The 15856-nt window shown below is 41.3% G+C and overlaps 1 protein-coding gene across 2 annotated transcripts in view; it reads left to right on the top strand.

The window, feature by feature from the left end:
* The first annotated feature begins 644 nt into the window (after nucleotides 1–644).
* Nucleotides 645–15856, top strand: part of LOC144044151 (rho GTPase-activating protein 29-like) — a 40081-nt gene continuing 24869 nt past the window's right edge. For both annotated transcript variants that reach the window (XM_077558383.1, XM_077558382.1), the window contains exons 1-2: nucleotides 645–795; nucleotides 2020–2384. In XM_077558383.1, the coding sequence (XP_077414509.1) occupies nucleotides 2090–2384 (295 nt within the window). In that variant the 5' untranslated portion in view covers nucleotides 645–795; nucleotides 2020–2089. The remainder of the gene's footprint in view (nucleotides 796–2019; nucleotides 2385–15856) is intronic.

Raw genomic sequence — 15856 nt, 5'->3', positions numbered from 1 at the left:
ATAACCACTCTTGCATATGATGTCATTAGCTTGTGGTGTACTAATAGTGTGGCTGTACAAAAAAAAAAAAAACACGAGCTTCTGAATCAGCCCTGAAGCCAAGATGCGTCGATATTTTTGCACACTAGATGGCAGCATGGGCAACGCAAACTACCCAAATGCGGATTAGAAACTCAGATTTAACCATATTTACCCATAAGTAAACTATAAATTCATTTAAATGAGTGATTTGTATGTGGAAAAAAATCTAATAATTGTGATTGTACTCAAATAGCTTACCTTTTTCACGATACGGCAAATGCTGTTCAAATGTCGCTCGGAAACAAGTGCAGTTACTGAACAATACTGTAACCAAGTATGACTTCGTAATTATCAACCCGCTTCTGTCGCGTCATAAAGTCGTTCGCTGACGTTTCACTCACCTCAAGCTAACAACTAGAATTTAAACACGACAAAAAAGCCATTCATTTTTGTATTTCTTTGATGATTAAGCTTTTAAATCCCCACACGTCCCCTCGTCTTGTGAACATCACCGTGGCCCCGCCCTCTCCGCTGGTCTTCTACCAATCAACGCCCGGTTAGACCTACACGTGACGAGCAGACTCGTTCATGACGAATGATTTGAGAGTTGTTTCTGCTTGGGCTCCAGTTGCTTGTACATTTACAGTGGAAGCGCGTCTATCACTTTGTGCTCTTTTAAAGTTATTATTCCAATTCCCCCACACCGAAAGGGAATCATTTTGGTCTGAAACTGTCTGGATATATTTGCTGCCATGTCCTACGAGTGCTGGGCAGGTGAGTGGTGAAAACACATGAGGTTTTTTTTAGACTCTGCCAGCGAAATACTTCATGACCGATGTCGGGTGATTGAATACAGTACAGTACAGCATTCACTATTCACTAGTATTACACCATACACTAACTAAGTATTACAAACATACTCTAACACTTATACCAGCCCTGGAATGAAACCGAAAGGTTTATCATACGTCATGACTCATGTTTTATCATAAAAGATCTCCATCGTATGGTTGCAACCATGATCCTCAGCATCAATGTCGATAATATTTCTGTCTGCTGTCTATACTGATGCATATCGAATGAAAAAATAATTTGTTGCTGTATTTATTCAGATTAAGATAGTGTGACTATTTTTTTGTTTTTAATATTATGGCTAAAATACAGATATTTGGATGATTAATGACGATGCTTGACGCTGCAGCATTGATACTAACAAACAACGATATCATTCTATTATTCTATTTTGTCACACCATCCGGTTAAATTTGATTGAAATTGATGCTGGAAAAAAACGCTCAACGCAATTTAAATTGTAGAGCATTGTTATAACAACCACAGTTGTAACGTCTGTACATAAAATCAAACAAAACAAAAGCACAAGAAAGAAATGATGTAGCCTATTACAATATAGTTAAAATTGATTGATATTTGACATAGTGTAAGTGTACTGGATTTATTGATATCATACTGTAAGAGAAAATCGATTTGTCAGAATGTTTTGTCACAACCCCATTAAAAAGTGATCGAATATTGATGTGTTGGTAGCAATAGTGTATTGGGAGAACGATACATGACGTCATCTATATTTTGTTAAAATTATCAGTTCAATATCAGCCAAAAAACAAACGCTCATATACAAGCGTAACCCAAAAGGTAGGAATAAATTGGTCATATTTTCACTTGATCAAGTCTCTTCTAACATTTCATACTAAAAAAAATAAAAATAAATGCATGTATCATTCATGTTGATATCATATTGGACCGTATCGGACAGTACTCTAGTCTGCTATATCAGCATCGTAATGGATGTGAAAAAATTGAATCGGGACACCCCGAGTTAAAACTGACCAATATTTGACACTTGGTATGAATATTGTATCATAATAATGCAACATGATACATCAAATATCAATTGATCTTCCTACTGTATCACCTTATGTGACTAAATTCGTGCACTAGTTAGGATACCATCATCATCTTGATCCTGCTTGTTTCTAGGGGGAGCCATTGACGTTCTTGGTGGCTGCATCGAAAACTAGTTCCCCGCCCCCACCACCCCGCTGCCAGGATGCTCCGTAAGAGCAGCGAAGGCAGCGGCGTGAAGCGAGGTCACGCCCCCGTGGCATCTCGACATCACTCCAATTCCCTGACGGGCTCGCTGTCGGCCGGCTCCACCAAGACCTGGGATGGCGGGCACAGGCGGCGCTCCCACAACCCGCTGAGCAGCGCAGATCCGTCGGGTACGTCAGTGACGGCGTCATGCCCGCCCGGAGTGGACCCGGAATACGTCATGATGCTGGTGAACGACGTCAGGTGGTTCGCCAACGTGCTGCTGCACCTCAAGGAAGCCTTCCAGAGTCCAGGTGAGACAAGGGGCATTCGCAAGGGCCATAATAGTGTTTATACCAACATTTGGACACAACTTAACGTCAACAATAGATGGATTGCAGTCTGGTTGCTCATGTCGTGCTCACCTGACCTATAAAAGCTGGATCGATCCGTGAGGCTTCTGTATCGATGTTGTTTGATAAGTGCAAATGTTACGTCACCATTTTTTTCCTCTGCACTAGTTTAAACTAACAAATGTTTCACACTTAGATATTAATACTGGATATCCATATATATATTGTCCCACCCTGATTGAAATATATACAGTATACACCAAATATATGTAATATATTTGATGCTTTAATAGTGATACAAAAGAAAATGTAAATTGCCCTGGCCCTTTGTAAAATTGATCAATTATTAATATTGCATAAGCAAAAAAACAATACATCGTGATACTGATATTACTACTGATTTTTGGCACTGGTGCATCGCTACTATATTGCAAGCGAAAAACGATACGTTATGATCAATATTTTGTCCCAGCTGGGCCAAGTTTTGCTTCATTTGCTTTGTTACGCTCGAATGACTTAGCTGTAGTTTGACCCCTACTGCACTGCTACACACGCACACTCACACGCACACACACACTGAGGTCCAACAGCGCTCCTGGCAGCGGGAGTGATTTGTTTAACCATTCCTGTGCTTGGAGGAGGACGGTCTCCGTGAGTAAGTCATTGCGTGTGCCTGTGCGTGCTTGTGTTAAATGAAGGTCGCAAAAGGTTCGTGAGTGTCCTCTCCTGACGTTGTAAGCAGCTTAATGCATCAATAATAACAATAATAATAATAATGGCATTATGTATCGTTCGCTGTCACAAGGCTTAATCCCTCAGTCTGTTGAGGGTGGATAAAAAGCTTTACTTTTCACAGGGCGTGTACTCGTTCGTGGGGAGTACTGTACTGTACTGTACAACTAAAGCCTTTGTGCTGGTTATTTGCCGCCAGTCGTTTATCAGATGCAAAAATAAGACAGTGATGATTTCAGCGAGCAAAATAATTATGGTGATATTGATGAAGAAGATATAAGTCAAGGGCTTGGCTAAAGAGAGTGAGTGGCAGAAGTGAAAAAAAAATACAAAAAAGAGAGAGAGAAAAATGCGGAAAAACAAATAATACAAAAAATAATTCCTACACAACATATACTGGGAAAATATTAAAATGCTGAATAAATAAAAATGTTGAACAAAAATTTGACAAAAGCGTTTTAAAAATCCTGAAACAAATCTTAAAATGTTAAAAAACACACACACACACACACACACACACACACACACACACACACACACACAAATAATTACGGAAAGATAGACACAAATATTTGACATAAATATTAAACATGAAACACAGAAATATTAGAAAACATAATAAATAAAATAAATATATGCAAATATTAAAAATGTAACACAAAAATTCTACAAATGACTAAATTAGTAAAAAAAAAATACAACAAAAACATTTGAATAATTTAGATGCCTTTTCTAATTTAAAATTGTATGAATTCTCAAAATGTAAGCTTCTTATTATCCAATTTTTGTAGTCCTCCATGAAAATGGACTGATTATCTTTGTTTCATTTACTTTGGAAAACAATGAGCAAAATTTGTTGTCATTTTCTGACATGTTACGGACCAAACCAGCAACTGAATCATCATTTGTTTGTTAATTGCTTGCACTATCAATTTGAAATGTCATGTTTTTGAGTAAAGGGACAGAAATTATTATTATTATTATTATTATTAGTAGTAGTATTAGTAGTAGTAGTAGTATAGAAATGGGTAAATATTTGATTTAAAAAAAAGACACATATTTGGCAAAAAGTACAAAAATATTACAAAAACATTTCAAAATATACACAAATATTACACATAAGAAAGAATACACAACTATTTGACATAAAAAAAAACTTTTGATGAAAAGTACACACATGTATATGATAAAAGAAAAAATGTTAGATGAAAAATATAAAAATACTAGGCATCATGCTAATATTCAAAACCTTAGGGAGTGTGCTGGGATTGACAGGCATCCCATAAATTAATAATATTTGATAATTGAGCCAAACTGCTAAGCTTGAAAATGACTATCACGTGTAAGCTGAACGTAAACAAACAAGATGACACACACTGTGTTCCCTTCATTACTGTCTGACATGTCGTTGCTACACCAACGGCAGCGTGAGCCAGGACAGCAGGAACCAGTTAACCCAGGAATTTAACACCTTAGCTGAGGTGTATTTGAGGCTTTTAGCTTAGTAACCCACAGCCCGGGGGAAAGCTATTGGTGCGCAACCCCCAACCACCATCCCACCTCCGCTCGACACAAATACTAGGTCAGGTCTGAAGAAGGTGAGGCTCTTGTGACCCAATGGGTGAACCCTGACCCCGTTCCCAGAAAAGACTCTGTCCGCCCCTGTGGGTACCCTTATGCCAGCCGCCGCTTAATAGCTTCCACTATTAATCTATGACTTGGACGTTAAACACAACTGTAATTGTATAAGTAGGTTCTGCTTCTGGGTCTTAATTTTATTTATTTTGGTTATATTGTGGTTGTGGTTGTACTTCTGCTTCCGGTCTGGGGTCTAGTCTATTTTTTAGTGTGTGTGTTGCTAGTTACTTCCAAAATGTATTCATTATCGTTGCTGTCCTGTGAAAAACAATTATGTCCATTCTTTTGTCTCTTTTTTTTAAAGGGATGAAACTGAATGCATACATCCCCAAAATGTTTTTTAAAAAAATGGACCGAAGTGTTTTTCACAGGACAGTGATATGTCCAATAATATCCAATGATATGATATATATTCACGCTTAGTGTGCATTATTAGTGTTAAAAATTGTCTCCCGTATTACTTGAACACTCTTGTACTGTATTTGAAAGGCAACTCCGTCAAAGATGACATATTTTCTTTCATGTGAGAAAGGCGTCACATTTTTATTTTGAAGTCCTCACTTCATGGCAAAAAAATAAATCATAAACGTGACATAGCGTGAAAGGGCATCATGAATAAATCATGTTTTGCCAGATGTCACTCATTATGTTGCTTATGTACCGCACACATTTATGGCCTAAAACTAATTGCCAGGTCATGCTTTTCTGCACGTTTTTGCACCTGAAAATTCTTCTCTGAGTAGTATGTACTGAAGGAAAGTATTGGAAAACAATCAAATGTTCTAACTTTGGCCTGTAATTCATATCTTTTTTGTAAGCTATAAGGGAAAAAAAAACAACAACCCACAAGTTATTGTATTAATTGTGTGTTGTTGTTTTTTTAAATAACCAGCCAACTAATTAGTTATCAGCATATTTTTCTGCCAAATATCACTATAATTAAAAGAAAAATCCATTTGGGTTGGGCCCTAGCTTCTAGTCTGGTTTTGATTTTAGTTTTAGTCTTGTACTGGTTACTAGTTGTAGTTTTTTTTTGGGATGGTATAATTATGATTCTGTTAGTAGTTATCGAGGTACTTGTGGTTTGGGTTCCGGAGCTAGTCTTAGTGCTTCCACCAGTTGTATTTGCAGTTTTGGTTATAGTTCTGGTAGTGATGCTTTTGATCGTTATTCCATCCATCCATCCATGCTACTAAGGTCTAGTGGTGCAGATAATAGCTGCTTTTCTGCATCTAGTTTCGGTTTTGAACTTTGTTGTATTGTAGTTCCAATTGTGCTACTAGTTCTTGGGGTTGTGGTTTCGGTTCTTAATCAAGTTCTAGTTTTTGTCCAAGTTGCAGTTGCAGCGTTTGTGTTCTAGTTCTGCTTCTGGTGCTCCCTCTGATTGCAGTTTTTTTTTTTTTTTTGGTACGGGTACTAGGTCTAGTTCTAATCCAGGTACTAGTTGTAGTTATGCAAATTGTTCCCTTTTTTTTTTTAAATTGTAGTGTTTTTCTGGTTCTGATACTAATTGCAGTTATTATTTCAGTAATGTTCTGGTGTGGTTCTGGACTATACAATGCACCTAGCAAGTAATTAGCACCTATGAATAATAATTTTATTAATTGTGATTTCAATCTCCTTTTCAATCAAAACAATCGTGATTATTATTTTTCCCATAATTGTCCAGCCCTAGTTCTGGTAGTCAGTGACTACCTTTACATGCAGTCAATATTCGGGTTAAGGTCAGAATTCCGGTTTCTGAAACAACCAAGGTAACACGTTTATATCGTTTATATGCGTGGCGGAAAGAGCTACTCCCGTTTACATGCTCATTTGTGCTCGATTGAATAACCTATTCAGACCGCGTCGCGCGGACAACGTAATTACGTAAATAACGTCATTTCCGCTTTTAACTTACTATAAGTTCAATAAAAGACATTATATTTATGTCACTCACTGCGCTAAATATAGTCGGTTTCCTTCTCGCTCAAGAACTGCAAGCATCATGTTTGTTGACAACGGCTTGAGTATTTCCGGTGGGTTACACAAAAGAAGCACGGACTTATATACTTGTATTTACTGTATGTGTCAATAGGAATAGGCACAAACTGTGGCGTTTTCGCCGTAGAGACACAAAGTAATGTGAAAACGCAGTGGAGAAATCCATGTATTCTAGGGAGGCTCCTTTAGCAAGTAGGACGGAGCTGCTCATACAAGTCGTGACTACATAGACCAAGATGTCTTGCGAATCAGATAAGCCAAGATGAAGAAGAAAACAAGACAAAGAAGAAAATAGCGAGCATGCGCACAGCGAAAAACATAGCCTTGATCGATCGAGATATTCCAAATGCGTTTATATGAGCAAGAATTGCGGTTATGAAAGTAGTAACCCAGGACTCTTATTCGGGTTTTTGCGCATGTTTACATGGCTTTACAAAACCCGACTATTCCAATATTCAGGTTTTAAAAGGGTTATTGTCTGCATGTAAACTTAGTCATTGTATTTCTGGTTCTGGTTTTGACTTTAGTTTTGGTTACAGATGTACTTCTGGTTTTAATTTGGTTTACAATCTACTTCTGCTTCTAGTTCTTGTGGTTCATCTAGCTGTTCTGGCTCTGCTCTTAGTTCCCATGGCAGTTCTGGTTCTGGTTTTGAATTAAGTTTTGGTTCTAGCTAGTTGTAGTAAATGTACTTTCAAGCAACTTTTTAATTCAACATTGCATAAATGCACTTGTTGCATTATGTGCTAGGGGTGTCACAAAGCTTTGTCTCCTTGTTGACATTCTTAGCATCTGCTTGTCATTCTATGTCCATATGTCCCGTCCTGCCTTAGCTAATGCTTTTAATCGGGTGGGAGGTGATTTAAAAAAAAAAAAAAAAAAAAAAGAATAAAGAAGCCGTCGTCGACGTACTGGCTTGAGCCGACCCACCCCCAACCCCCCACTCTCTCGCATACTCGGCATTCCTTTAGAACAAATGTTCACTTGTGGCCGTGCAGTGCCTTCAATAGAGCAGCTAGGGTAGCTGTGAGCCACGCTGACGTGGAAAAAGCCTCCCCTCCCTGGAATAAGTTAAACCCATGGCCAGCCAGCTACATTTTGCTCGGAGGACCCACTCAACGCATCAGTGGCCTATTTTACTGGACGTCGCCTTCAAGGCGTCCTTAGAAAACTTGTCTTTCTTTGCCCAAGAACGTCAGGCATTTTTATTTTCAGAGCCTTTCCAACTGTCTGACTGCGGTTGAAATATTTTACTACGGTGTCAAATATAGCACTGACTCTAGCCTCATTCTGCAAAGAAAAGTGTTTGCCAGAGTGTCATCGCAACATGCTGATAAGATCGTACTGTATTCCAGTCAAACTGCATTGTTGTATTTCACAATGCTGCATGCCGTCGTCGCGTCACTGCAGCCCCTTTCACGCCATCTGCCTGTGAAAGCTGTCGTCGTTGCATTAAAGGTGGATTTTCCAAGGATTTTCTTGAAAAGTAGAAGCCAAACGTCCGTATGTCACTTTTTTTTTTTAAATGCGCATGCGGAAGACCATCCTACCAGCTCTCCTGCTCGTCCGGGGGAAACACCTATCAAATGTCGGAACGTGTAAACTCATCTTCATCTTCATCAGTCTCTGCAGCTGGCCTCGCTTCATAGACTGATGTCCTCTTGCGGCTGTCAGCCATTTTCAAAGTATGCGGTGGGATCGGTGGTGCTACAGCGATGAATGGTTGATTCCGAAGCTCAGCGGCTACATGCTACAAACACTCGAAGTGTGCATACGCAGCTAGGAACGAGCACGCACAACGTTGTTACGTTAGAATGATTGACAGGATCGAGAATCAATCGTTAAGATAATCCACCCGGAAGGCACAGCGACAAAAGATCCTTGAATACAGTAATAGAGCGTAGTATTTGTGGCGTAACACAAGTGGGATGCTGCACCTTGTACACAACTCTTATCGGGTTTCTGTTTTGTGTGAATGGTACAGTCACGGAATTATGGCAATTTCCTAGATTTGGGGGTAGTGTCAACCTGGTTATCGTCTTTGTGGGTAGCAGCATCAGAGCTATAAATCAGGTGGGACTTTGCCTATAGCTAATTTCACACCACAATCTTTTTGACAGATTGCAGTTCTGTGTAAAAGGTACAAAAACAGAACAAGTAAAGGTGAACATGACCTGGCATTGATCTATCAGAGCCGTAACGCAAGCGGAAATCCACTTGTAGTGCTTTTCGCACCGCACGTCCACGGGACTCAAACGTGCGGTAATTTTCTCTTTTGTAAAATATCACGACGACAATTCTTGTAGAAGGCCCCAAATTTTCCCAGGGTCAACCCGGCATATTACCATTTTCACAACAAAAACTTTCCTTCTATATGAAAGGTAATGACAAGGAAATCAACGCGCCATTCTGGGACAAACCTTTGATACTGACAGCAAGTGTGAGAGGGGCAACTGACTTCCATGACTTGAAACCAACTAGCGGTTTAGAAAATGGATGGAATTATTTTTCTTTCTCTTTTTTTAAATGAAAAAGGTTTTGTCTCCAGTTACGTCCCTCTTTATTGGCCATAAATCGCGAGCAATCAGCGTGAATACCTGCCCAAGTGTGCCAGGCCAGCTCAAGTGGCGGCTCGCGGGTGGCGCCTTCAATCGAAAGCCGTCCTAACGACATAATGGCTTAATGGGCCGGGAGAAAGAAAAGAGTGGGATTTGTCGGGGGGCTGTAACTCGGCCCTCCCCGTGATGCCACGTGAAGGATGTTTTTGTGCGAGCTCTTGGTTGCACCGTGTTTCCTGGGGTGGTTATTTATGGTTATGGGCCAGGGGGGATGTTTGTGTAGTAGATTGGTCGCGGTGAAGGAGAGGCGAGAAATTTACAACCTGGGACCAGTTTTTTTTTTTTTTTTTTGCAGCTCTGTGCGTCACCTTGTTGTTGTAGCAAAAGTCATCTCCAGGACACATTCTCATAGTTGCCATACTTTCAGGGTCTGGCATAGCATACAGATTGCAATGGAGATCACTCACACTGAGCCTGCTCCTAATGGACAGCATCAGCATTTGGTATGGTGTGCAAAAAAATATGCATGCGATAACATTTTAAAGGCTTTCCGATATTCTCTTTCACACAGCCGTCATTCTGCCGCTGACGCTACTTCTTCCATACTATTCTTTAACATACCACCATCTCAGGCAAAAGAAAGAGTAGGAAAACAGAAACGTAACAAAATGCAGGTGTTTAACTTCCTCGGCTTTCCGATATTCCTTTTCAGACTGCCGTCCTGCAGCCTCTGATACTACCTCAGAAGTTGGGAAATACTGTTTTGGGACCTTTGACACAAACATAGAAAAAAAGATGGGGGTATTTTAAAGGGGCCGATGCATATGCATTAAATAATGGACAAGGAGTTCCAAGCGTTCTAATATTCCAGCCCAGAGACATAGGCTAATGGTAATAAAAAAAATACATAGCGTACATACCAGGGCATTTGTATTCTTGTACCGGTTTTCTGATATTCCTTCTTACGCGGCTGTCATTCCATCGATGATATTACCTTGGAAGCTGGGAAATTCTGTGTCGGTACGTTTGACTTAGACCACTCACACAGGAAAAAACAGGAACGATGTGTAAGGGAGATTAGGGAACTACAATTAAATGCATACCAGGCGTTACACCGACACCGTACACGCCGGTTCCGGGTTTTTGATATTCCCCTTTATGTAGCCATCATTCAGTCTTTCGTACTGGGAAGAGAAAATTCTGTCTTTGTGCTTTTGATGTAGACCATCGATACGTATTTTCCTGCCGTTACAGCCTCATCCTTTCACACTGCGTATTTTTGTCGTAGCATTGGTAATAATGAGCAGCGTGAAAGGGGCTTGTGGAAACACAATAAAATCAGTTGTAAAAGGTGTGCAACTCTGACTTTGGATCTTCGCAGCTTACCAATTGATTGTTGATTGGAGGATTTTGCTTTGGTGCTGTGTCAAGAGACCCAAGGCAGAGGCCGGACCTCACACAGTGCCCCCCGCTTACCCCCCTGCTCTCAAGCAGGTAGCTGTTTATGGCGCGTCTGCTGTTTACTGTCTGGGCAACGTCTGTGGCCCCTGCTCAGCCTCCAAACAAGGCATGCAAAACTCCAGGCAGCGGAGGCCAAAATTGTTTGGACGAAGGGATGAGGGGGGTGTAAGTCGTGTTTGCTGACAGAATCCTGACAAATCAATTCCACCAGATACAGATCACGTTGCATGTGTCCTGGCAATGTAAATTTGTTACATGTGTTTGCTGTATCAGACCCCTTTTTTGTTGTAAAATGCCATTTAGCTGACGTTTCTCTGTAGGAATGACTCAAAGTGAATGATTGAGAGTGCAACTTGAGTCAGGTGGACTGTGTCAACATGCGTCACTGTGCTTGAATCCTTGAGGAAGGAATCAAACCTCTCAGCAAAAATCACACAGTCATTTTTCTCCAGGGCGCTTTTCTCACTGGAGCTGCTGTGGCTTGTTTTGCGTGAAGCTCATCTCGTGTCCAGACAGGCTCGCTGATTGCCGGTTGTTATCAGCCAGAGAGACAGGGGCTTGGGGTGGGGGGGTTATAACCTTTGTCAGGCCACCTGAAGCTTTGGATTAGATTGACCTCCCCCTATGCCGAGGACCCCCCACACCAAATGTAGGCCTGCATTGTTTTTTCTAAGCACTCATGTTAAGTTTGTTTTTCAGTAACAGCAATAATTTCTCTGGGTCATTTTGGTGGGGGTATGTTTAATTTTCCAAACTGAGAAATAATCTCAAACATAAACACATAAATCACATTTACTGCACATTAAAACTTTTCTTTCAGTGCTACTGGATGTGAATCAGCATTTTGTGATTTTTTTTTTAAGATTGGTAAAACAACAACAAAAAAGAGGGGGTGGGGGTTGGCGTAATTCATCAGGTATTCATCCAGAATTTGATCAGGGGCCGCAGTTGTCCATCCCTGGAGTATATGTACAAGAGTAACACATCCTGTCCCTTACTTATTAATATGTTCAGTGAAAAAACTCCGGCAAATCCAAATTTTGTAGCGCAATATTCTGCACTCCTTTTCCATGCCAATGTGGCATAGTGGTCATATTTGTTTGGTGTGTGTATTTTCCTATAAGTGGGGGTGGGATATGGGCTCATCATGGCAAGGGGAAACGAGGCAGTGGACGGTGGGGGTGACTGATGAGTGCTTGGGTGGGGGTGTCTCTTCCTTTCCACAATGCAGGCCCTGACCACTGTTATCTCTACCAAAAACAATGGCACCCCCCCTCCCCCACCACCACCATCACCACCTCCTCAGCCACCATCACCGCAATCAGGCAGCGCATTTCCAGGCCTCTTTTTTTTTTATGCCATTGTTGTGACAAAAGCACTCATGGCTGATTCTGGCCGGCTTTCTCTGTGCTGTCACACACCGCTGTGAGCACGCAGCCTCCCGCGCAAACAATAGCGAGCGGTCAGTGTGAGCTGTCACTTGAGATCGGAGCTCACAGCTTCATTCCCCTTTCTGTTTTGTAAACACTCATGCTTTTTCCATGTGTTTTTCTGTCATTGTGGATGGTTGTGGTGTGGGGGGAGTGTGGGGGTGGTCAGTGATCTAAGTAGTCCAATTGGACACGGAGCTAATAGACGAGGCTATTGCACTTACTTTTGATTGGCACATGGTTACATGTCATTAACAATATATTTTTTATTTTTGTTGCTCAGAAAGGGGTACTAAACCCCAACACAGAACTCTGATTAATATTGAAGTAGTGGGCTAAGAATTAGACAAAGTTATATCAAAAAAAATTTGGGGTGCTGTTGTTTTGTTGTGAGTTTGCAATGGGATAGGCTAGTTTGAGGTGAGCAAAATTCAAAGGTGGCAAATCCAGGTCCAGAAAGTAAAAACCCTGCCACAGTTTGGCTTTAGTCCAAGGCGCTATCTAGCTAGCTCTCATGGTGTTCATTTATCTGCTAGGGAGCTAGGTAGATAGCTAGCACCAGGGGCTAAAGCCAAACTGTGGCAGGGTTTTTACTTTCTGGACCTAGATTTGCCACCTCTGGCGAAAGTTGTAGTGAGTGAAAGCTGGTGCTTCAGCTAAGTCTAAGTCTAAGCTTCAGAAGTCAACTTTCTGCCAAACTCAACCACCATCATACCCCGCTTCCTAATTTTTATTAATTGCATCACGTCTGTCAAGCAAATTTACAAAACGGGGAATAGTTTTACTTTAATGAAGTGGTATGCCTTCCATTATACAGTGATTTCTTTATACGTGACTGGTGAACAAATAGATCAATTTCAAACCTTCCGAGTAAGGAAACAAGTGTTTGGGATGGTAATTCGTTTGCATTCAGCGAATCGAGAGGGGGCGGGCTCTGGCGTCAAGCTAACCCAGTGTGCGCTTCTTGCTTCTCCTTTGATTGTCAAAGCGCTTCAAGCACCGGCGAGCTAAACATACCCGAAAGGGAAAGAGGGTGAGCACTTTAATGAGGGTCCATTGTTGTTGACTTTAAGTAGTGGGGGGTGGGGGTACTTCAAAGAGCAACTCTCCAGGCATGGGTGCGTAGGGGTGGTGGTGGGGTGCTGGGGGGGGGGGGTTCTCGTGGTGAGCAGGTGAGCCTCACATCTCTCCTGTGAGATTTTGTTCTGTGATGTTGGGAAGCCGATGATGGGTAGCTGAGTTTCCATTGCCCTCAGAAAGGCGCAAAATGCAAATGCGCATTAGCAAACTGGTAATGGAAACAGTCTGTCAAATATCGTGACTTTTTTTTTTACACCACCTTTATGGGTTGGTTTTTGAGACCTGTCGATATGGGATATGGAAGTATATTGCAAAAGTGTAATGGACACATCTTTTTCACATTTCCACTAGTCACCCCGCCCAGTCACGTGCCGATGTAGCTATAGAGCCAAGGCTGCTGCTCCCTACATGCAAACATTTTGCTGAAATAAATTACAAACAGTAAATAAATAAATAAAAATAACTTGATAATTAATGTTTAGGTCTTTGTAATTGTAACTCTAGGAACCACAAGGCTGCAATCTGATTTGATCAACCCTGCGTTTTTTGTCGCAAAGGTTCTGGAAACTCGCAAATGTACTAACCACCGATCAGGGATTTATTTTGATGACAAGCATCTCCTCTCTCCTAAGGTTGTTGATTATGCATCTGCACTTCAAGATCCTGTAGTCCTGGATACAGATCCCAACCCAAACGTTTCTGAATTTCTGAGAGTAATAATCCCCTGTTGTATGGACATTTAGTCCCAGAACTAAATTCAGGCTTTGCCACCTTAAGTTCCAGTAACTTTGAAATCTTTGTATTTGACATTTTTGGAATTACAGTCACCTCCCCACCCCAAAGGTTTCTGGACCCTACTTGAGTTGACCCCAGAAGGTTCATCTAATGGGCCCAGGCCACATTTTCACCTTAGGTTCTAATAATAACTTTTAGATCTTGGTGCTTATAGTTACTGCAACTAAAAGGTTCCATGGAGCTCTTAAGAGTAGTGTACTCATGCAGGGCTGCCTTTTGACTGTAGGGCTAAATTTAAGATGCTTTTCATACGTAAAATCCCCAAATCCCACTTCTTTTTTTTTTTTTTTGATCTTAGTATATATATATATATATATATACATATATATATACATATATATACAACTACAGTCACACCACTACTAGAAGTTCCTGGACCTCTAGAGACTACTACCTCCCCAGCTTGGCCTTCTTTCAGCCTTCAAGTGAAGCAGCTCTGGCTCTTGGAACTATTAGTTCTTAGCACTTAGTAGGCCTACTTAGTAATCCGTAAAATGTTCTAATCAGGTTATATCGCTTCTGCAGTCCATGCTCCAAAAAGTAATTACCATGGAGCAGGGGCTTTTTTTGGGGCACCGGAACCTAAATTTAGATGAAAGTTCCCGTGGTCGAAACACCTAAAGCTCTTGGATAAACGTTTCTAGAGGTGGAAAGGAACCGTTTAAAGGCACCGTTGAAATCTATGGAGAAGTTGGAGGATTCTTACTCCAGCTGTGTATGTGTATGCGTGCGTGTGTGTTGATATATGTGTGCGTGTATGCTTGTGCGCATGGCGGTGCGTGTGTGTGAGTGCGTGTGTCACGTCGAGTGAAGGGCTGAGAAAAACACACAACCTCTCATTTTCACTCCCCCCTGTAATTCCTTCAGCGTTCCAATAAATCCAGCTTCTCATCTCGCCTTGATGAAAACCAGATGACTCTCCTGCCCACCTCTCTTCCCCCCATATCGCAGACACACACACACACACACACACACACACACAAACACGACAGACATGATGTTACCTGTTGCGCATTGCCAAGACGTGACATCGTTCACCTACTTTATCCGTAAAAGGTGCTAGTAACGCCGAGAAAGGTGCGACCGGCCTTTAAAGTGATAAATGATGCTATCGTTTGTCATTGTCTGATTGCAGTACTGTCATGTTGTTCACACTGCATCAAAAGATTTGGCCTCTTCTTTGTTTTGTTTTTTCTTTTGCAGCACGTATTCTAAAAGAATGTCTGTCTGTGTCTGTCTCAGTTAGTCAGTCAGTCAATCAATCAATCAATCAATCAAGCAAGCGATCATCCATCTGTGTCCGTCCGTCCACAATCCAGAAATTGTGGTCTTGGTTAGTGTTTAATTCAATACAGGATATGTTTTGTATTTAACAGGTGGCCGTAACAGTGCCTGTCTAATCCCCAAATATGCCTTGTTTGCATGTACGTGTCACCGTAAGAGCCACAATATTGTGCAGAGGATTAAGCGAGTTGTTAGGTGCCTCACCCGCGACCACCGAAGCTTCCTGTCACACAAGCCTCTTCCGTTGGCAGGTGTTTCATCACCGTGTGCGTCGTGATGCAACATGTCACTGTTCTTTCCTCACTGCATCTCAGCCAACCACAAGTGTTGTCTTCCAAACATTCACTTTTTGTTTGTTTCCTGTTTTGTTGTTCTATTTCAGAAAGCCTCCTGTCTCAGTTCCACCCTTCCTCCCCCTCTTTTCTGTCTTTTCCCATATGTGTGATTGCATGGTTGGTAGGGGCCCTGTTTT

Source organism: Vanacampus margaritifer, chromosome 2 (assembly GCF_051991255.1).
Source record: "Vanacampus margaritifer isolate UIUO_Vmar chromosome 2, RoL_Vmar_1.0, whole genome shotgun sequence".
In the NCBI taxonomy this organism is placed as follows: Eukaryota; Metazoa; Chordata; class Actinopteri; order Syngnathiformes; family Syngnathidae; genus Vanacampus; species Vanacampus margaritifer.
This window is presented reverse-complemented; position numbering and strand designations above follow the sequence as displayed.